The sequence below is a fragment of the Erythrolamprus reginae genome, chromosome 4 (genome assembly GCF_031021105.1).
Source record: "Erythrolamprus reginae isolate rEryReg1 chromosome 4, rEryReg1.hap1, whole genome shotgun sequence".
Taxonomy (NCBI): Eukaryota; Metazoa; Chordata; class Lepidosauria; order Squamata; family Dipsadidae; genus Erythrolamprus; species Erythrolamprus reginae.
The window spans coordinates 28,032,811-28,056,805 of NC_091953.1; the positions used below are offsets into that span (position 1 = coordinate 28,032,811).

The 23,995-nt window shown below is 38.1% G+C and overlaps 1 protein-coding gene across 6 annotated transcripts in view; it reads right to left on the bottom strand.

Moving 5' to 3' along the window:
- The window catches only part of STARD13 (StAR related lipid transfer domain containing 13), a 142,738-nt gene that overhangs the window by 50,881 nt on the left and 67,862 nt on the right, over positions 1-23,995 (bottom strand). For 4 of the 6 annotated variants that reach the window (XM_070749895.1, XM_070749899.1, XM_070749894.1 and 1 more), the window contains exon 2: positions 323-394. In XM_070749895.1, coding sequence (XP_070605996.1) covers positions 323-394 — 72 coding nt within the window. Of the gene's footprint in view, positions 1-322; positions 395-6,176; positions 6,337-18,912; positions 18,946-23,995 lie in introns of those variants that run through there. The other 2 variants (XM_070749898.1, XM_070749896.1) reach the window with 2 other exon arrangements.

Consider the following 23,995-nt stretch of genomic DNA (forward strand, 5'->3'; position numbering starts at 1 on the left):
TCTAAACTTTCCCATGGTCTTAGCCGATCCTTGTGAAACATTTGTTCAGCCTCCAAACAGGTTCCTGTCCCCAGATTGAGAACCACTGATCTACACAATGCTGAGCCCAAGAATATCTCAACATTCAGATTTAATTCTTTAATTCAATGTGATTTTCTAATTAACTCAAGATTAGTGTTCCTGTTGATGAAATCTACCAGATTTAGTTCTAGCATTTTGAAAGATGTAGGTGTTCCCGCTTCAACAATATAGCATCAAAACAAACATAATAGTCTTTTCTGTAACTAAGATTATAGATTAAACAAGGCTTTCTAAAACATACCTTCATAAAGTTGAGCATATTGAGGAAATCCAGCAGCCCGTAACCAAGCACAGGATTCTTTTGCTTCACGCTCTGAGGAATAATGTATTAATACACAATTTTATAAGTCTGGTCTTTTAACCAATTTTTCAGAAAACTATTCCAACAAAGCAAGCAACTTCTGCGGAACATATTCTGGGTTTTTTGTACTTAGGATCTGCACATTTGAATATTTTCATTTCAAATTCATACCTCATTTACAGGGCGTGGACAAAGAAATGGAAACACTTGACTTTTTGACATCATGATGTTTGAACATGTTCAAATCAACCAAAACTTGACATATTTTAATGGGGTTTTTAAAAATTCTGTTATTTGATATGTTTTTTAAACTACCTTTGTTTTTACAGAAATTTAAGGAAATTGGTTATAACCTTCTAGAAATGGCATCTCTCAGACTTTCAAAGAGGCCAAATTGTTGGTGCCCGAATAGCAGGCACTAGTGTAACCGAAAGTGCCCGAATGTTTGGCATTTCAAGAGGTAATTTCTCAAAAGTAATGACTGCTTTTGAAAGAGAAGGGAAAACGTCCTCAGCCAAGCATAGGTCTGGTCGAAAGTTGAAGTTGTCTGAGAGAGACCGTCGTACTCTAAAGCGAATTGTTAGAGCGGATCGCAAGACCACAGCTCCTAAAATCACTGCAGAGCTCAATAGACACGTACAGAACCCAGTTTCCAAAAAAATTGTTCAAAGGGAGCTTCACAAATCTGGATTCCAAATCTGGATTTTCAAGGTGTTTCCAATTCTTTGTCCACTCCCTGTATGTCAGATCAGGTGTCATGCACAAATTTCAGCACCCCAATGGGAGCATGGGAAAGCTACATGAAATCATACAGCTTCCCTGGAGTGCTCCCCAAATCAGGGTGACTGTGTTTTGACTGTAATCAGCATTTTCATGGATGGTATCACACCTATATTATTTAATATCATGTGATTAAAAATAGCAATGTCTAATCTTATGCTTTCAGTTGTCACAGATGGCTGATTTTGAAATGGTAGAATCTCAAAGGGATGAAAAACAACTAACTTTGCTAGGGATTGTTAAAGGGGAATATAACCAAAGGACAACATACATAATTTTACATATAATAATAGCAGCAAGAATAGCGTTTGTGCAATGCTGGAGAAAAACAAATACACCTCCCAAAAGTTTAGTTATTAAAAAAATATTTGATTGTGCCGAAATGGACAAATTAACAATTTAATAGAAAGGACAAATAGATTCGGAATACTGCGTAATATGGAAGAAGTGGTACGACTAAATTGAGAATAGAAAAAAGGCAAAAGGAAGAGACAACATAGAAGTAAAATTAAATTGTATAGCTAAAATGTATGGAGTATATTTGAATTTGAATGTCATGGTATATAAATCGTATGTCAATGAGCCGAATAAGTTATACGCATAAGCTATAAGTATTTGTTTCATGATTAAAATACAATAAAATTTCTAGGGAAAAAACATTAGGAAAATGTTACTGGAAATATGCACAAAATATTGCTAAAGAGCATACTCTAAGGATTTTTATTTTACCAAAATATGCATGCACTACAAACATTATGAGAAATTAAAGCTATAGATGGCAATTATTATACTGCCTTTTAAAAGAGGCAAAAACAAGAAAAATAGGAAAAATGGGAACTTGATAACATTATAATTGAAAAATACATTCATCTCTGTTAGTTACAAGTCATAAATTCAATTAGCTGTGGGTAGTAACCAGTGGTGGGTTCTAAATTAGATCGCCACTGTTTTGCATGCTAGCTTGCATGATGCTTTTGCACATGTGCAGAAACGTCCTAGGTGGGTGGGCGGAATCTCCTGCCGCTGCTGGTACCATTCAAAGAACCGGTTCAAACCAGGAGCAACCTGCCGCTGGTAGTAATGTCATTCATTATTCATTTGTCAAAAGCATGATGTTTTTCAATATCTGTGATCAGGTGTTGTCACTTGACATCAAATATGCCACTATTTGTCAAAACGTTAAATAGTGCTTTACTCATGTTATATGCATATTTAGGAAATGAATTGTTAATACTTAAAAAAAAAATTGCCAGCAAGTATATTCATAGAAGACTTAGTTTTATGATCCTTGTTTGACATTAAAATATACTTGAAATATGGAAATTTGTTTTATTTCCTCTGCTTTTGATGAGACAAGTTCAGGTATACAGTATACATGTTCTTCAATTTACTCATGCGTGCCCCACAAGTAGAGTTAGTTATATAAATCTTTCCCACATAAGCATCTGTGTGATCATAAGATTTATTATCTAGAGCAGATGAAAATGTGTATAAATTTCTCTGCATTAATTTTGTATTGAAAAAATATACTGTTCTGCCTCATTCCAAACTGAGCAATAAAAGATTGATAGTATGGGATACACATGAATGTGAAACTACTGTATATCCAAAGACAAATTCTTTGTGTGTCCAATCATACTTGGTCAATAATTTTTTTTATTCTATTCTATTCTCACAAATAAAAATCAATAATTGTGACTACATCCCATCCCTGCACTGCTAAAGAAAATGCAGTGTGATAAAAAATGACCATGGTGCCATCAATCTAATGTTTAAATAGCTTTTCTAACAAAGAAAGAAGAAAGGAAAGTTATATCACAGTTCTGTGCACTGAATCTTAAAGGCTATATAGTCAATACCATCTTTTTTAGAGCCAATGCAATGTTACTCTTTCAAAAGCAGTCAAAGCTTTTCAGCACATTAAATGTGACTGAAAAGAAAGGTTCTGCCCATTGAACAGTTCTAAAGTTATGTGAAGGAACCTTTGTTTTTTCTAAGACGGATTCAACATGGAAGAATACAATAGTTTATATTCCATAGAAAACTCAGGATCAGTTCATTAGACTTTTGCCATGAATATTTCAGAAATGCTTTAAGATGATAATCAGTATGTAATGCAAGATAATTAACTAGTTAGATACTGTATAAATTACCTGAGTGGATGTAAATGTCAAAGTCTGGAATGCTCTACCTGATTCAGTTGTCTCAGCTACAAATTTTCACAGTTTCAATCACAAATTGACTTCCATGGACTTAAAGGACTTCAAACTTAAGGGGTCAGTAGAGGGGGCATGCATACATGTACTAAGTTCATTTTAATTATACCTTTTAAAAATTTCCTTAAGCTTAAATAATTTTAATTAGATTATTTGAAATATACTGTTGTAGAATACTTTTATTAAGACACACCCAAATGATGCCAAATAACATGTATGATTTTGATATTTGTAATGACTCTGCATGAAAGTAGTATTATCACTGGTATTTCTTAAAAGAGGTTGGCTAAGAAGATTCTTGAATGATTTTACAGTTTGAACTATGTCTTAATTCTTAAAACCTGGCAGCCACTAGCATTGTCCAAGAAGGCCTGAAGAGGCCTAACCTGGTACCCTTTCTCTTTCTTTGGATAAAACTCTAAAATTTTCAACCAATCTTTGGTTAGGAACTACAGTCTTAATACATTTGAAGGACCAATCTGGAAAAAAATAGAAGATATACAAGGATCCAATTTTTATGAATTTATTATTCAATAAAGAATATGTTAAAACAGTGATGGCGAACCTATGGCACAGGTGCCACAGGTGGCACAAGGAGGCGTATCTGCTGGCACACGAATTGTTGCCCTAGTTCAGCTGCAATGCTCATGTGTGTGTTAGCCAGCTGATTTTTGGCATGCACAGAGGCTCGGTGAGGGCGTTTTTGGCTTCCAGAGAGCCTCCAGGGTGATGCTGGAGGGTGTTTTTACCCTCCTTCGGCTCCAGGGAAGCCTTTGGAGCCTGGGGAGGGTAAAACACGAGCTACTGGGCCCACCAGAAGTTGGGAAACAGGCCATTTCTGGCCTCCAGAGGGCATCCAGGGGGAGGGAGCTGTTTTTGCCCTCTCCAGACATTGAATTATGGGTGTGGGCACTCGCATATGTATGATAGTGCTCGCACATGCTCTTTTGACACCCAAGGAAAAAAAGGTTTGCCATCACTGCCTTAGAACATAATGGGAAATTAGTCTGGACAGCAACTAAGTCTGAAAAGGAGAAAGAGATTGTTATAATAAATCCCAAAGGATGCTGTGCTCCCTAGAAGTTGCATGGGAAATAGTTATCCTCTGTAGTAACATTATAGATTCCTAATTCCCATATGGCTTCCAGGGAGTCGGGTTCTATGAAGTTTACTTTGTAGATAAGCTTTTTATTGCTGAAATACCGTTCAATTTCCAGGAACTGTTTTCTAAAGAAACCAAACTGTAGACGAGTATTGCAAAATCCTAAAACATCTAACATTTCCGCCTTGATGTGTATGTTTGTGTGTGCATACATGTGTGCGAGAGATCTGTATATCTTTTAACATATATGTCAGAATCTCCTAATTCATTCCTAGAAAATCTTAGAAAATCCTGGAAAGCAGAAGTAAATATGGATAGTTTAATATGGATAATTTATTGAAATACTTATTTAAGATTAAACTGTAATTTGTTTAAGTTACAAATTAATGTTAAGAAATCAGAACTTCAAATTGAATTAAAGATCTCGAAACAAATTACAGAAACAGAGATAATTTATAACATCCCATAAATTTGGGAATATTTAAAACTTCTAATTCATTCGAAGTGTAACAAATTACTATAAACTCCTTAAAAATTAAAAAAAATATTCAAGTATGAATAAATACTGTATAACGATTTTTGGCTGAGAAGGATTTTAGAATATTTGTATTCAGACACTTAGAAATACCTATACAAAATAGGACAAAATATGATAACTAATTTTAATGCAAGTAAGGAATGTACTAGATTAAAAAAGACAGCTACTGTATGCATTGGGAGGAGAGTTTGGATAACCCAGATGTGATATACTAAAAAAGGATTTCAACTGGACATGTCATTGTAGTAATACATGATGATACAGAGAAAGGTTTGTAACATGAACTACAAAGAATGTTAACATAAAATATGTATTATCTACTAATTGTGCTACATAAGCATATATAATTTATGTAAAATCTCCTTTTACCTATTAGTCACAAATATGGTTGAGTAATTTAAAGTTAACTTAAATTTCATTTTCTTGTTTAACTAATGTTTTGATCCTCTTTACACACAGAAGAGCTAAGAATCTGTTCAGACTGTAAGTTCATTTGGTGTCTAAATGGACTAAAATTTCCACTGGGTACCAATTAGATTAAGTTAGGATATAGTAAACCACATATTTTTCTTTGCCTCTATAGAAATTTAATTAATACCATTCTTTGAAATACTATGTATAAAATCTATGAAAGTCACACAATTCTTTGCCTTAATACCATTCTTTAATATGTACACACACACACACACATGTACATACACACACTCACACACACACACACTCAAACAAGCACATACAATTCTACTCATAACAAAGTACAGATTTGTAACCTGGCCATAAACTAAAATTAAATGCATATTATCCTGAAGTAACGTATAATGTTCAGAATGAAGACATGGGTATTAAATTGTATCAGCTATAAAAAAATTAAAATTAGCGTAAATGGGTTTTGTGTTGACAATCAGATTAATAATTAATAATAATAATAATTTATTGGATTTGTGTGCCGCCCCTCTCCGCAGACTCGGGGCGGCTAACAACAATAATAAACACAACATGTACAATCCAATAATAAAAACAACTAAAAACCCCTATTATAAAACCAAACATACACACAAACATACCATGCATAACTTGTAATGGCCTAGGGGGAAGAGCTATCTCAACTCCCCCATGCCTGGCGGAGATTCCCAAACTCTTGATTTGTATTTCACCTACCAGAATATGAATGTCCTGGCTTCCAGCTAGTAGTTTGCATTCAGTCTGATGAGTCATGTATATCCAATGCTGTATATCCTTGGTTAAAACCAGCACTCAATAACTTTTCTGTTCAAAATGTATTCCCGGTAGGAAGAAAGAAAAATGAAAAAATCCCAACATGTGGACTTTTTAAACAGCACTAGTGGGAAAGGAGCAAGATGACTTTGTCCAGATGCTATGAAATGGAAAAGATATTGGAACAAGCTGATTAAGAAATTCTGTCTATAGCCCTTTGTGTATCTAAGGATTAATGAGCAACCTGGAGGAGATGACAACCTGAGGTACAGCCTCAGACCAATAACCTTCAAATGGCTGTTAATTCCCGGAAAGTAAATTGTCGCAAGGTTATTTAAGTAGTTATAGTGGAGCTTGAGGAAAAGGCCCTAGAAAACGGTACAGACTATAGGCAGGACATCTTCATTTATGAGATGACAAAATTTCTTTTCCAGAAAAATGCTCTCCAGACTTTTCAGCTGGATTCCTGAAATGATTAACTCAAGCCAGATGTTTAAATTTCTTATAAACAGTAGCTAAATTAGGGATTTGGGATGAAGACCAAGTACAGTAAATTATTCTTTTTGAGTGTGTTATTATAACACTCAGCTTCATGAAATAAATTAAAGTGAATTAAAATTGTCGAGATGATCCTGCCTGCTCAAGCCCACGATACCTTCCAAATATGTTAAGACTGCAAATTCTTAACACGAATTTAGAGACATGTGGGCCCCCAAAAGCCTTTATTAAGCACCAAATTAGGAACAGTCTCTCAAAAATTCTAGCCATGCTTATTAGGGATTTTAAATTTAGGCATCTTAACACCATGAGATTAGAGAAAATGCTATTCAGTTTAGGAACAGTATTATATTTGAATAATGTTTTATATTTTTACTAATAAATAAGTAGAGGGTGTTGGTGAGGGAGGAATGATCACTGATCCTCCCTTATGGAATGAAATGAATATTCTTATGTGGACAACCATGAGGTTTTGTCTTGCTATAACTACAATTACATATTTTCGTAAAAGTCAGAGGTGGGTTCCTGCTACCCTGTTTCCACGAAAATAAGTCACCCCCGAAAGTAAGACATAGGAGAGGTTTTGTAGAATTGCCTAATATAAGGCATCCCCCAAAAGTAAGACGTAGGAGATGTTGTTTCTCAGCATTCCCGAACAGAAGATATATAACATGTATTTGAAGAAAGTATAATTGTACATGGAAATAATAGTAGGGTAGTAGTAAGAAATTCTTGATAGGATTCACAGTTTGTCTGGTTATGCTGGTTTGTGATGACAACTACTGTACAGTATATAATAAATGGGTTTTTTTTGTTCAGCAATAAATGTGAATTCTTTGTCATTGAAAAAAAAATAAGACATCCCCTGAAAATAAGACGTAGCACATCTTTGGGAGCAAAAATTAATATAAGACGCTGTCTTATTTTCGGGGAAACAGGGTATTTCGGATTGGTTCTATAAACTTGGCAGCCTGGGTCACGAAAATCGGCAGTACCCCACAGCTTTCAAACCCCAAAACAGCTTTATCAGTACTGCTGTAAGCGCCACCATTTTAAGGAAATCACAGAGCAAAACATTGAAATGAGGCCAGAATTATTTCTTTTTGGAATAATAAAATAAAATATTAGAAATGAAATCTACTATATCATACAACACATAATAATGGTAGCGAGAATTACATTCGCCCAAAATTGGAAGGAAAAAAAACCCTTGAATGCAATGATCATAAAAAAGGTGCTAGAATGCACAGAGATGAGAAAACTAACAATGGAATTGAGAGAGAGAGGGGAAACAGGGTATTATAAAATATGGGACAGATGGCTTGAAAACCAAAGCAAAATTAATCTGTAAATTAAGATAAAAAAGAAGTGCTAAAATGGAAAAAATGTGATAAATATAACGTCAGAGTCTAATTGGTTGTAAAATAATGTATTTAATAGTGTATAATTATTAATGAATAATGTATAGAATGAATATATATGTATGTATGTGTGTGTATAAATAAAATGTTTTAAATATAAAACAATAGCCATAATTATGAAGACAGTAGAATTGAGAAAGAAATTTCCGATACTGTAAAGCTGCATTAGTAGAATTATATTTTACGTGTTTGTGTCTTGTGTTATTTTTTTTTTAACTTGAAAAACTTCAACAAAAGCCATTAAAAAAAGCCCAACACAATCCTATGCTGTATCATCAAGATCACCGGAAGTGATAGTACTGCTCTATACTAGTGAGCCCACATTTGGAATAGTGCATCCAGTTCTTCCACTAAAATATCAAAAAGATATTACAAAAAGTAAGTACAACTTTCTTGTGCAAAGGTTGTGGTCTTGTTTCCTTCTCTTACGTGTAAGTTTTTATTTCTAAATTATATCAACAAATATTATATAAACATTCAGTTGATGAAGGGCAGGATTTTAAGACACATTAAGCCAAAATGCCTCACTTATGGATTTAATTAACTATGCAGGGAAAAGAAGGAGAAGCAAAATATTAAGAACTGTAGTTGTTTGCTATTTGGGGATCTGAAAAGGAAAAGGGGTGTGCAGATCCCAAAATGTGGCTCTCACAAAAGGGATGTAAAATTGATTTGATTTGTTGAAAGCAAAGGACCATAGAGAGAACACGAAAAATATGTAATACAGAATGACCTATTTAAATAATTCGCCTTGAACAAATTTAATTATTAGTCAAAAATACCTTTATTGGGATTGGGTCTATCCATTTATTAATTCTGCCCATACTCACATCCGCACGGAAGTCCCTGAGCATCACTCAAAAAGCAAAGTGCAGCATTTTGCTAGAGAAAGTGTATACAGTGATCCCCCGATTATCGCGAGGGTTCCGTTCCAAGACCCCTCGCGATAATCGATATTTCGGGATGTAGTGGTGCGGAAGTAAAAACACCATCTGCGCATGTGCGCCCCTTTTTCCATGGCCGCACATGCGCAGATGGTGGAGTTTGCGTGTGGGCGGCGGGGAAGACCCTTCGGCCGCCCAACAGCTGATCTGCTCCGCAGCGCGGCAGCAGCGAGGAGCCGAAGATGGGGTTTCCCCGTTGCCCAGGCTCCTTGCTGCTGCCGCGCTGCGGAGCAGATCAGCTGTTGGGCGGCCGAAGGAACCTTCCCTGGGTCTTCCCGCCGCCCAGGCAAAGGGGAAACCCCAAGATCGCTTGCCACTTGCCCGTCACCCGCTCGCCCGCCCGCTCGCTTGCCGCTTGCCCGTTCGCCCGCCCGCCCGGCTGCTCACTTGCCGCTTGCCCGTCACCCGCTCGCCCGGCCGCTCGCTTGCCGCTTGCCCGTTCGCCCGCCCGCCTGGCTGCTCGCTTGCCACTTGCCGCTTGCCTGTTCGCCCGCCCGCCCGGCTGCTCGCTTGCCGCTTGCCCGTTCGCCCGCCCGCCCGGCTGCTCGCTTGCCGCTCGAGAGCAAGAGGGGGAGAGATAGAGAAAGAGAGAGAAGGAAAGAAAGAGATGAGAGAGGGAGGAAGAGAGTGTGAGAGAGGAAGAAGCAAGATAGAGAGAGAGAGAGAGAGAGAAAGAAAGATGAGAAAGGAAGGGAGTGACGTCATCGGGTGGAAAAATCGCGATATAGCGATTCGCAATGATCGGGATCGCGAAACTCGGGGGATCACTGTACATTCCTTAAAGGGAAGGCAAATGACATAGGAAGAAATGCTCCCTTAAGAATCATGGTTTCAAGCTTCAGAGGTAATAACCAACTACACAACTTTCGCCTAGAAATAAACTGTCAGTCCAAAAATTAGAATAGAGGCATCATTTGACCCAATCAAAATTTCAATAGAAACACTCTGTATTAGCTGAAGTTTCTAGTTGGGGTTTTAAGGGCAGTTGTCACCATAGCAACTGAAATACTACACAAAAAAATACAGTTTACAGACAAAGCAGGAACAATTCTTATTTTTTTAAAAATGAGAAGAATTTGATTTTTTTTAAAAAGAAAGCCTTCCATCTCAAACTGTCTGATACTCTTATCCCTGAATCTTAAATAAATGTACTTCTACTTTGTCTAGATTTTATCTGTCGGAATGCTGTATGATGATATCAAAGCCCAGTTGAACAAAGTCCTTATCTTCACTCCTGCCTCCGAGCACATAAAATCTGTTGAGATGTTTTAGCAGGAAAAAAAAGGAGAAGACCTATTTTTAATGGAACTCTGCTCAGACATCATTATGTGTTAGCGCTTCTTCACCACAATTCAATTAACACAGATTCTAAACACTGACCAACCCTAAAACTTGTTAGAAAGAATATACTGAGCAGGTATGTCGCAATAGCAATAGTACTTGGACTTATATATCGCTTCAAAGTGCTTTACAGCACTCTTTAAGCAGTTTAAAGAGTCAGCATATTGCCTCCAACAATCTGGGTCCTCATTTTACCAACCTCGGAAGGATGGAAGGCTGAGTCAACCATGAGCCTACTGAGATTCGATCTGCCAGTCTGCTGTCAGCCGGTGATCAGCAGAAGTAGCCTGCAGTACTGCACTCTAACCACTGCGCCACCATGGCTCTTTTACATATACATATGTACATATGCTTTTGAATACGTACTGTCAATCTATGTATGGTTTTTCTCAATGGTTTTGTGTAGCTGTTAAAAAAACATTTCTTTCTATTTCCTGGTCTGGAATATGATTCAGATAATTAAAAATGGTATCTGTTCCTTCTTTCTTATTTTACAGTACAGTTCCAGAAAAATTAGAAGACGCAGGAAGAACTGAAAAAAGTCATAATTAGCATTGGACATAAACTGCTGAGAAACATGTAAGTCATTGCAACTAGGTAATTTTTAAATACAATACAGTATTAGAAAGTTTTTCATATATAGAAAATGATTTCGAAAGTCCCTGAAATATGTGAAACAGACTCTACATATTCAATGTTTAGCAATTATTTTTAAAAGAGAAGTGAAACAGAATTTGTGTAAGCCTCATCTATTAACTAAGGCACTACAGACATGTTAAAATAACCTGGATTTTAATATACTTAGGTAAATTATGAAGTCCTTCTTGGCTGTATTGGAGACCTTAGAGAGTGTAGCAAAATAGTTTGCTTTGATCTTATGAATACAGTGTTTCTCTTTGTAGTTCAAGCAAATAATTTTGCTACACTACAGTAATCAGTTTGGGATCATCTTAATTGCTAACAGCATTGTTCACAAAACTAGTTGAAGGTGGAACTGAAAAGAATAAAGGCTACTGGATGTTAGGATTAAAAATTAGAGGATTATCAATCCAAAATGTGGAGCGTTTCTCACTTAAAACAAAAAGTGGGTTAATCTGTAATCTATTTATAGGAAGATTAGACAGGAAAAGAAAGGGGGCATAAAAGCCAAAAAGGGGGAGATTTAGATGTTGTCCAAAATCAAGAAGTGATTCACACTGCTGAATAATTCACATCTCTTCAATCGGTGCATCCTCAAATGAAAAAGGAAGGATGCTCCTATGTGTATTAGGATTCACAGGTTTCACAGAATGATATTCATCATACTGTAGCAAGCCGAGGAAAAAAATAGAAAAATGAAAAAAGCAACAAAATACAGTACACTTATCGTAGAATTATATGGACACACCCTGATGAAAAAAAGCAACTTTATGGGTAAGGTGCAAGGTTTGGCTACGACAACTAGATCCCATCCGGATTGGATCAACCTTTATCTTAGGATTCTCCAGGATTCATGGCTTCTGCTTAATTGTAGGTTTGAAGCTGTGGATAGGTAGTGATTTATTTATTTATTTATTTATTTATTTTATTTTATTTTATTTTATTTATTTATTTAATACACAAATACATAGGAAGAAAAATAGACATGTAGTAATATATATAAGGGTAAAAGTGAACTTAGAGGAGAGGATATATGAAAGAAAGAGAATATATATGATAAGTGAGAGAAAGGAAAGACAATTGGACAGGGGACGAAAGGCACACCAGTGCACTTATGTACGCCCCTTACTGGCCTCTTGGGAACCTGGAGAAGTCAATCGTGGAGAGTCTAAGGGAGAAATGTTGGGGTAGTTAGGGGTTGACACAATTGAGTCTGGCAATGAGTTCCACGCTTCGATAACTCGATTGTTGAAATCATATTTTTTACAGTCAAGTTTGGAGCGGTTCATATTAAGTTTGAATCTGTTGCGTGCTCTTGTGCTGTTGCGGTTGAAGCTGAAGTAGTCATTGACCGGTAGGACGTTGCAGCATATGATCTTGTGGGCAATACTCAAATCGTGTTTTAGGCGCCGTAGTTCTAGGCCCAGGATTATTAGTCTATTTTCGTAGGATATTCTGTTTCGAGTGGAGGAGTGAAGGGCTCTTCTGGTGAGGTATCTTTGGACATTTTCAAGGGTGTTGATGTTTGAGATGTGGTATGCATCTTGGCTGCTTTATGCCAGTGTCAATCCTTCTAACAACAGTAACACCTGGGTTACTTTGGTGCATTCTAATATAGCTAGGAGGATTAAACATTTATTATATTTAAAACTATTTTTGAAAGACTAACCAGGGTTTTGGGGGGACGGGGGAAGGGGTTATCTTTGCAATTGTTCCATTATTTCCTCATTTCCTTACAAACAAATGCAAAGTATCTAAGAATCTCATTCAGATTTATGCAGTTGCTACGAAACCGAGCGTTAATTTAAAAATTAAAATTAAAAAACCCTAATCTCTCTGCCTTTGAATACACAAGCATCTTATTTAATTAGCACGTATACATACATGTATCACACAGCCCCTGTTGATTTATCGCCGAAAAATGCTTCAAACTGATTCCGGTAACATCAAAGCCAGGCAAGGTGGAAATAGCCAGTGCACAGCAAACATAAGCCTCCGCAGATGACAAATAATCAAACAAGGAGGCCACGAGCAGGGAACAAAAGACCTCAAAGCAACTGTGATCACAAGGGCAGATTGACAGTATAACAGAGGAAAAGTCATTAAAATGGTTCTCCCAATGAAGTATAACCAGTATGCCTTAATGATTGCCAAGATCTTGCTATTATACCTGTCAGTACCATATATGGATACTAAGTCGGGTTACAATACAATATATGATTTTTGTAGACCCTACTAGCAATAATTTTACGGGACCGTCTCCTGCCATACACCACCCAGAGACCAATAAGATCAAACAGGGTCACCTTCTCTGGGTCCCATCTAAGCAATGAAGGTTGGTGGGATTACGGAGGCAGGGCATTCTTGATGGCTACCCCAGCTCTATGGAACCAACTCCTTCCCCCTAATGTCCGCACTGCTCCCACCCTACTGGCCTTCTGAAAGGCTGTGAAGACCTGGCTTTGCCGGCAGGCCTGGGGACCATGAATGCTAACATTGTGTCACGGCCGAATAGTGAATGATTTGGTATGTATGTTTGTTTTGATTGGACAGTTATTGAGTTTTATAATGGGTTTTTATGTTAATTTTTAGTATTAATATTTGACTTTATTATTGTATTGTATTTTATATTGTTGGAAGATGGATTGGGCGGCATAGAAGTCAAATAAATTAAATTAAATTAATCCCATATGCGATGTCCCAGCTAGCCCTTCAATAGAGTTATTAGTGCGGTGGTCATTATTATGATACAACTTATCTATCACATTCTGTCATAAGGAACATAAAAATTTGGGGGAAGTTCTAAATGATGGATTCCCAGCACTACTACTAGAACCATTGTATCTTTTCCTCCTGAATAAATTTCCTGGGGTGGGTGGGTATAAAATAAGAGTAAGAAGAACACAAGAGGATTACAATTTTTTTAAATTTAATTTTTTAATTGATTTTTATAATATCAATAAAACATTCACACAACACATAACAATGTGGTAAAGTGCCCACCCCCAAACAACATTCATACCCCTCCACCAAAATGGCGGCATATTTTCTATATCTCATTTTAACTCAAGAGCAATATATCTATTTACATATTATAAAGGACCAGATTTAGGACCAGATTACTTGCGGGACCGCCTTTTGCCACACGAATCCAAGCGTCCGGTTAAGTTCCACAGAGTTGGCCTTCTCCAGATCCCATCAACTAGACCAGTGTTTCTCAACCTTTCTAATGCCGTGACCCATTAATACAGTTCCTCAAGTTGTGGTGATCCCCAACCATAGGTCTAGCGCCAATTCTCCCAACAGAACTTGAAGCTGATTGGCAGGGAGGTTAGAGGGACACGCCCACTGTAAAAGCCTGATTGGTTGGATTGTGTCCCTCTGTCCTCCAAGGTGCCAGAATAGAAGCTTTAGTTCCTAACACCATGGGAAATTTGTCTTTTTCCCTGGTCTTAGGCGACCCCTGTGAAACAGTCATTCAACCCCCAAAGGGGTCCCGACCCCCAGGTTGAGAACCACTAAACTAGACAATGTCGTTTGGCGGGACCTAAGAGAAGAACCTTCTTTGTAGGGGCCCCGGCCCTCTGGCATCAACTTTTCCCCAGAGATTCGCACTGCCCCCAACCTCCTTGCCTTTAGTAAGAATCTGAAAATGGATTTATGCCATGAGGCTTCGGGCCACTAATCCCAGCCTCTGCCCAGTGAATGTGTAGGATGTGATAGTATGCAAGTGAATATTTGATTTTTAAATGTTTAGCTTTTTAAGATAATTTTTAAATTAATTATTTCTATTAATTGGTTTAGAAGTGTTTTATATATTGTATTTTTTATTGAAATGTTATAAGCCGCCCTGAGTCCACAGAGAGGGGCGGCATATAAGTCCAATAAATAAATAAATAAATAAAGTACAGTGGTACCTTGTCATACGAACTCCTCGTCATACGAACTTTTCGAGATACAAACCTGGGGTTCGGAATTTTTTTGCCTCTTATGAACTTTTTCGCCTTATGAACCCGCCGCTGCTGCTGGGATGCCCTACCTCCGGACTTCCGTTGCAAGCGAAGCTCCCGTTTTTGCGATCCTGGGATTCCCCTCCTGGGATTTCCCTATAGCATTGCAAAAACACGGAAGTCTGGAGGTGGGGTTTCCCATGGAGGGGAGCTTCAGGGGAATCCCAGCAGCGCAAAAACGGGCGCTTTGGCTTGAAAAGGGGGTAAATTTTGAGCTTGCACGCATTAATTGGTTTTCCATTGATTCCTATGGGAAACATTGTTTCGTCTTACGAACTTTTCACCTTACGAACCTCCTCCTGGAACCAATTAAGTTCGTAAGACAAGGTATCATTGTAATTCTAATTTATTCTTTATACGTTGGTCCGAATTCTACTAACCATATATCCTCTTACCTTGTCCCATCGTCCCATCAGTTCCCCAAGAGGATTGCAATTTTAAAAAAATATCACCAGAGGCTTCATTTTTGGCAGTAACTGTCTTCCTCAGCAGATGTCCCCTTACATTATTGCAGTTATAGATATCAAATGAAGATTCCTACATAAACTGCCTTGAGCTCAGGGAGGAGATGTAGGCTACAAATAAATAAATACTTTGAAAATGAGAGACTTCATTTGCATGGCAAGGACACATATTACATAAACACTCCATCAATTCAGTAATTCTCTTATCCCACCATTCTTGGCAGCAAGATCTTCCCTAATTGTAAAGAAAACTGTTAAAGGAAAATGATGATAACAAAAATAGGTTCTCTGAATCAACAATTACCTCAACTGAAAAACTAGTATTTTATATATCACAGATAATCCCCACTCTGTTAAAGACCTTGGTAGACTAATAACAAAAGATTTAAGTGCCAAAGCCCACTGCAACAATATAGCCAAGAAGGCTTCAAGAGTTGTAAACCTAATCCTACGTAGCTTCTGCTCTGGCAATCTCACACTACTTACAAAAGTAGCTTACAAAACTTTTGCCAGACCTATCCTCGAATACAGCTCATCTGTTTGGAACCCATATCGCATCTCAGACATTAACACCCTTGAAAATGTCCAAAGATACTTCACCAGAAGAGCCCTTCACTCCTCCAATCGAAATAGAATACCCTACGACAGTGGTCCCCAAACTACGGCCCGCGGGCCACATGCGGCCCACTGAGGCCATTTATCCGGCCCGCCAGTGAGCGACAAGAGCACAGGGAAAAGAGAGAGAGAAAGAAAAGGGAAAGAGAGGGAGGGAAGGAGAAGTGGAGAGGAAGGAAGGAGAGAAGGAAGGAAGGAAAGAAGGAAGGAGAAATGGAGGGAACAAGGAAGAAAGGAAGGAAGAATGAAATGGAGGGACAGAGGAAGGAAGGACTGTTTTTTGGGGGGGGTGTAATTTTTTTAAATTTTTCTCTCAACATACATTCAAACAACACAGTGTACCATCTAATTTTCCATGAATAAAATGTGGTATTTTGTTAGTAACTAATATCAATCATCAAAAAAGTTGCAAAAGGTTTTTTTTTCTAATTTTGTCATCCAGTTACATTCATTTTCTTAAATTCCCTCCTTAATGTTCCTTCAAAAAGTGCAACACCAATTATATTTCTAAATTATTAACCATTATGCCAAAGTGCTTCCTTCTTTCTTTATACATTTTTCATAAGCCAGGAAAACCTTGTATAGCCAATCAGATGTTAACAAAAGAAAATTAAAAACAAAACATAAACATATATGACTTTCAGATCTTCTCCCCCCTCTAAATAGTACGTTCCCATTTTGTTTTTTACTTTAAAACAAGGTATGTGCAGTGTGCATAGGGATTTGTTCATAGCTTTTTTTTAATAGTCCGGCCCTCCAACAGTCCGAGGGACAGTGAACTGGCCCCCTGTGTAAAAGGTTTGGGGACCCCTGCCCTACGAGATTAGACTTTCAATCATGGGCCTAGAAAGTTTAGAACTAAGACGCCTTAAACAAGATCTAAGTATTGCCCACAAGATCATATGCTGCAACGTCCTGCCTCTCGGCGACTACTTCAGCTTCAACCGCAACAACACAAGAGCACACAACAGATTTAAACTTATTATTAACCGCTCCAAACTTGACTGTAAAAAATATGACTTCAGTAACCGAGTTGTCGAAGCGTGGAACTCATTACCGGACTCCATAGTGTCATCCCCAAACCCCCAACACTTTACCCTTAGATTATCTACGGTTGACCTATCCAGATTCCTAAGAGGTCAGTAAGGGGCTAGTACAAGTGCACTAGAGTGCCTTCCGTCCCCTGTCCTATTGCTCTCCTATATCTCCTATACCTTTCTTCTATTCCTATATCTCTTCTTCTATTCTTTCATTGATATGTTCTATTACTGTATCTTTTTATTATTTCCTAGATATATTTTACTATGAGTATCTCCTCTATAACCTTCATCATGTATTTTACTATGTGTATATAGATATATACCCACTAAAACCCTAATTGTGTATTGGACAAAATAAATAAATAAAATAAAATAAATAGTTAAGAAGCCACTGGCAGAACTATAACTGTCGAGAATAATACATACATCTGCCAAAACTTTAAAAGGAGAGGGCATCAAGAATCCTGGGCAGAACCCAACCTACTCTGCCTCTACTATTGATAACTGAATAGTACCCAGAACATGACCTTGCCTCTTTCCTAATTTACATCCTCCCCCATTGGTAAGAACAGGCTCCCATCCCCCTGAATTAATGACATCAATCAGCAGGGAGTTTTGTAAAATGCATAAACCAGTCATTTTCCAAACTCTACCAGAAGATAAATGATTCCAGATGTTGGACTAAAGCCATTTTCCCACACATGCTACAATGTTTTGTTATCCATATTGGGTTATAATGTCTGGTGTGTGTGTGAGAGAGAGAGGGGAGGGGGAGAGAGAAAGAGAATGAGATTGTGTATAATTCAAAGAGTTAACAGCTAAAGCTTCCACTTCTGGCTACGAGCAAACAGTGTTTTAAAAGTAGAATGGTAAAAGTTCAATTGCTGTAGAGAGGGGTAGAACTGACCGATGCCAAGCACCTCTGTTTCTAGGATCTTGTACAGAGTAACAACAGCAAAACAGGTTGCCTCCTGCTTCCTATTAATATCTGTTCGAAGTTAAAATGGATCACTTCCAAAGTTAATGAATAAATTAGAACTCACTTTTTGTCATTTCCATCTCACAACTTCTATTAAAATAAAAACATCAAACTTAAAATTTCATTGAAGATACGGATCCTTTCCGTTGCTACCCCGAAACTCATAAGTCAGAAGATAGTGACTGTTCCTAAAGTTGGATGAAGATTATTCTAGGAAGTAAAAACACATTTAACTTTTCTTATATGCACCAAAATTGTAATTTTCAATGAATATACAGAAAATAAAAAAGGAACAATCGAATGCATTTTGGATTCCGCAATTTCTTTCCATTATCCTGATATAAATAAAGGACTCAGGGGGATAATTCCTGCTTTTAACTTATTCCGGCTAAGTAGAATACATTTTCTCTTACCAATACAAACATCATTGCTTCCATTTGTTTACATCCATAGCAGTTGTTTACTTACATAGTGGACTAATCTTTAATGGTAGCTTGACAAATTCTAAAATCTAGTAGAGAAAATAGCACTTAAAACAGCAAAGCTAAATTTGAAAAATGAGCAATTTGACAGCTCGTTTGCAATTTTTTTCAAATAAGCAACTGCATGATATGCTCGGTTGCGTATCTCACATTCAACTAAAACCGTTAAAATTCTCTAATCGGTAGAGCAAATGGAGGTTGTTAGCACAGTAATAACCACATACATATTGGAGGAAGCAGACTTACTTTGTGTAAAAATATCTTAAGGCTCGGCTAGAAACATTATTTCTTCTACCGCTTACTGAGCAGTGTTCATAATCTGACAGATGGTTTCACTTTGCCACTGAGGGTTTTTCTCTTGCTTATCTCTGCCAGCTATTATTTCCACAAGGCTGTTTGCAGGGCTGTGTTCTACATCTTTTCTGAACTAATCAATGCCTCTCTTGGCTTTGGCTGGTTCCTAGTCCCGCCTCCTGTTCTTGTATAAATGAAAACTCACAGCTGGATTGTCTGTAAGCCATTTCTCTTACCACCAGCACCACTGGGTAAATCGTGCAATCAGGCCATGAAGCAACCCACTGGAAAAAACAATCACTCATCTTAATGAAGTACATAGAAAAGCCAACCAATCGTGAACACTGATATCTAATGACTAGAGAGCTATGACCTTCAAGCCTGTCAGGCAGAAGCAACTAGATCAACACGGTGATGGGTCCAAGTTGACTACTTTATTATATTCTGCCTATAATACAAGAAGCTCCCTAAATTGCTTGCTTTCTCTTGAGAACCAACAGATAAAGTTCCATGGAATGGAATGTAGCTCACATTAGAGGAACATCTTTCAGCTGTGGTGAGGGGGGCTTTTGCCCAGGTTCGCCTGGTGCACCAGTTGCGGCCCTATTTGGACCGGAAGTCACTGCTCACAGTCACTCATGCCCTCATCACCTCGAGGCTCGACTACTGTAATGCTCTCTACATGGGGCTACCTTTGAAAAGTGTTCGGAAACTTCAGATCGTGCAGAATGCAGCTGCGAGAGCAATCATGGGCTTCCCTAAATATGCCCATGTCACACCAACACTCCGCAGTCTGCATTGGTTGCCGATCAATTTCTGGTCACAATTCAAAGTGTTGGTTATGACCTATAAAGCCCTTCATGGCACCGGGCCAGGTTATCTCCGGGACCGCCTTCTGCCACACGAATCCCAGCGACCAATTAGATCCCACAGAGTGGGCCTTCTCCGGGTCCCGTCAACTAAACAATGTCGTTTGGTGGGACCCAGGGGAAGAGCCTTCTCTGTGGTGGCCCCAGCCCTCTGGAACCAACTCCCCCCAGAGATTAGAATAGCCCCCACCCTTCTTGCCTTTCGTAAGCTTCTTAAAACCCACCTCTGTCGTCAGGCATGGGGGAACTGAGATATTCTTTCCCCCTAGGCTTCTACAATTTATGTATGGTATGTTTGTATGTATGATTGGTTTTAAAATAAGGGTTTTTAGCTGTTTTAGTATTGGATTGTCGCATGTTGTTTTTACCACTGTTGTTAGCCGCCCCGAGTCTACGGAGAGGGGCGGCATACAAATCCAATAAATGAATGAATGAATGAATGAATGTGTGGGTCAGTCCCAGGTCTCTTGTGGCTATGTAACAATTCAAGGCTCAACTCCAGCCTCCACTTTTCCAATAAAGCCTGAAGCACCTATCACAGTGATGGTGAACCTTTTTTCCCTCAGGTGCCAAAAGAGCGTGCGCGCGTGCTATCATGGATAGCACGGGGCGTTGGTTTATGGAATTCACTTCCAGAAGAGGTAGTGACAGCTGTCAGCCTTGATAGCTTCAAGGCAGGATTAGACAGATTCATAGATGCCAAGTGTATCGGTGGTTATAGAAACGGATGTCCATGTGCCGCCTCTATGTTGGTTGAGGCAGGCAGGATTCCCTTGGGTACCATTTGCTGGGGGTCAGGGGAAAGGGAGGGTCTTGCCTTCTCTTTCTGCTCAAGATCCCCATGGACAATTGGTGGGCCACTGTGTGACGCAGAATGCTGGACTCGATGGGCTTTGGCCTGATTCAGCATGGCTCTTCTTATGTTCTTATGAGTGCCCACACCCATAATTCAATCTGGGGAGGGCAAAAACAGCTTCCCCCGCCCCCCCTGAGGCTGGAAATGGCCTGTTTCCCAACTTCTTGTGGGCCCAGTACCCTCATGTTTCGCCCTCCCCAGGCTCCAAAGGCTTCCCTGGAGCTGGGGAAGGGTAAAAACGGTGTCCCATCCCCCCAGAAACTCTCTTGAAATAAAAAAAAACCCGCCGAGAGACACACACATGCACATTGTGTTAGGTCGAGCTCTCTGGTAGAATCCTCCCAAAAATGCACAGATACAATTTCAGACACACACACGTTTTTGAAAATTCAAAACAATGTTCTTTATACCGAAAATGCAAATCAACAGAGCACTCTTTTTGTATAGCAAAGAGCACTTGTCTCCAAACAAATTGGTAATTTGTACAAGTCCCTTATCAGTTCTGTGATACTTAGCTTGCAGCTATGAGGCAATTCACAGTCCTTCTTTCAAAGCGGGGAAAAATCAGCACACAAAGATCAAAGTCAGCAAAGCAGTCATGAAACACAACGATCAGATAATCCTCCACAATGACCAAACCCACAGGCTGATATTTATAGCAGCCTCACTAATTACCACAGCCCCACCCAACCACAGGTGGCCTCATTTTCTTTGATAATAATCTCTCAGTTGTTGTTGCCTGTGCACCGCTCTCCGCATGCGTGGCTGTATCATTAACTCTTGTTCTGAATCCAAGGAGGAGCTAGATAATCGATCTCCTTCTGAGCTGTCTGCCACACTCTCTTCCTCCCTGTCACTCATGTCTTCTTGGTCAGAGGAGCCTTCATCATCAGATTCCACCGGGGGGCAAAACAGGCCTGCAGCATGTGGATGTTTCCCCCACATCCACAGTCCTTGGGGCAGGATCTGGGCCAGAGCTAACCACAACACGTTGGAGCTGAGATTGGGAAAGGCTTGCATGCCAACAGATATGGCTCCGTGTGCCACTTGTGGCACCCGTGCCATAGATTCGCCATTACTGACCTATCAAGATTATCCAAGCCCTACAAGTACATGGCAAACCACATAATGTATTTTTATATTAAGTTGATTTAAAATATGCATACCTGTGCAGATATAATAAAAGCAATCCCTTGTTTCGTTTTCCACTCCTGTAGAAGTCATGAATGTGTTTTTGGAATCATTGCTGTATTAGATAAGGATGAACAAGCTGAGGTTTGATTCAGTCAAGCTGGAAATTGGATTGTATTATGAGCGCAGAATAGGTATAAAACTTGTCCAGGGTAGGGTGTATCCCTATTGGATGAGTTCAGTATCAATCTGATATTTGAAAATTCAAATGGCAATAACTGGTAGAAGTGATTTTTAATCAAAACGCCACTTTTTATATGTTCATGGATTTAATTTAATTTCATTCAGCCGTTTCAATCATCCATGGATTAGTTAGTCATGGTTAAATTAATTACTCTACATGCGCAAATCTAACTTTGAAAAATTAAATTGGCTGAAATACGTTTATCAATAATATGATTAAACCCAGCTGAACAAGTAAGCATTTTAACGTATCAGCTTTTTTTGTTGCCAATTTGTTTCTGGATTCAAGTCAAGGTACTGACTTAAACCATGAACATTTAAAACTATCACAGACCAAAATATCTCAAGAGAACTAAGTTTGTGTCAGCTTTGATTTTTAACTCTGATTTTCCCCACTATCAGAAATATAGAGAACAGGTACTTGAGATAGGTCATAATGAAAACATTGAAAATTGCGCTTAAATATATAAGTTTGGAAACCTATTGTGAGATTTGCTAAGCTGAAAATGCTGGCTACAAATTAGAATACTAAATAGACATATTCTTTCTACCTTTTAATTCAATCCAAATCTATCCCTGGACTATTTGCATATGGGATTTCAGTAATATAGCTAAGAAAACAAAGGAGGCCACTGTACAAAAAGTATAAACATATTCTAGTAATCAAACAATTACTGTATTTTAATTTGTGTGCAAATTAGGTCATTCTAAAAATGCAAAACAAATTAGTTTCTCCCCATACCCTATTAGGAGTCAGTTTGATTATTCTCTCTGCCTCTAACCATTTTCTGAATGCTTTATAAACCTTGTAAGAATATGTATATGCTATTGGGTACAGAAATATAACATTGAAAACAGCCCAAAGCATAATTAGAACAAGCGGAGAGTAGCTATTTGGAAATGATGTTGAACCTATGAAGCAATAAAATAAGGATTAAAAGAAGTCCGAAAGCATTTCTCTATATTGATAGGCGCAACTGTTGTTTAGAGCTGATGAACCAAACCTCAATCAGGCAAAATTAAAGTGAAAAAAAAACCCCTTATAAACAATCTTAAATATTTCACTAAATATCCTTAATTACTGATATCTCAACTGCTTTTACCATATAAAGTGTTATTGTCTTCCTCAAGTCACCCACATTTCTTATCAAAACCGCATTTGTAACTCTTGTAAGCAAAGCCTTATGTCTTTTGCCTAAGGATATTTATCCATGTAGCAGGGCTGTATTAATATTATCCCTCTCATCTTTCCTATTACCTTCTCCAATTGGTATCTTATGATTATATCACTCCACTGTTCATATGTACACCAAATGCTTATGCACTGGAGACAAATTCCTTGTGTGTCCAATCATACTTGGCCAATAAAAAATAAAGATTTAGAAGAAGGCAAATGAGAGCGACACCATTCTGCTTGTCATGAAAATTTAAATATATTCATGCATGTTTTAATTGTATATTTTATTTTGTTTCTTTTAGTTGCTTTGTTAATGTTATTTGTTAAAGAAATAAGTAATTTTGTTCCTATTTGTTTATACAGGAATAAAATAATTTTTCAATGAATATTCTCTGAAATATTTATTTTATTTATTTTTGGAGTAAAAGACGCACCTTTTTACCCCCCAAAAAGAGGGTGAAAACTTGGCTGCAACTTATACACCGAATGTAGCCCCACCCACCCAGCCACCCCGACCCTTTGGCTTCTGCCTCCCATGAATTTACCTGCTTGCAACAAATAGCACAGAGCCTGTTAAGTCAAGCAGACTTATTCTTTAAAGACTGTTTTATTATTGTTCTAGACAACTTAACAAAATGAAGGTTTTTAAAAAATAAATGCTTGATCTGAATAGGCCCAATGCTATTGTATCTTCTTTTAAAAGAAAGCCACATCAATTTTAATAGCATCTGTACAAGTATGGTCTGAAATATAAGTGTC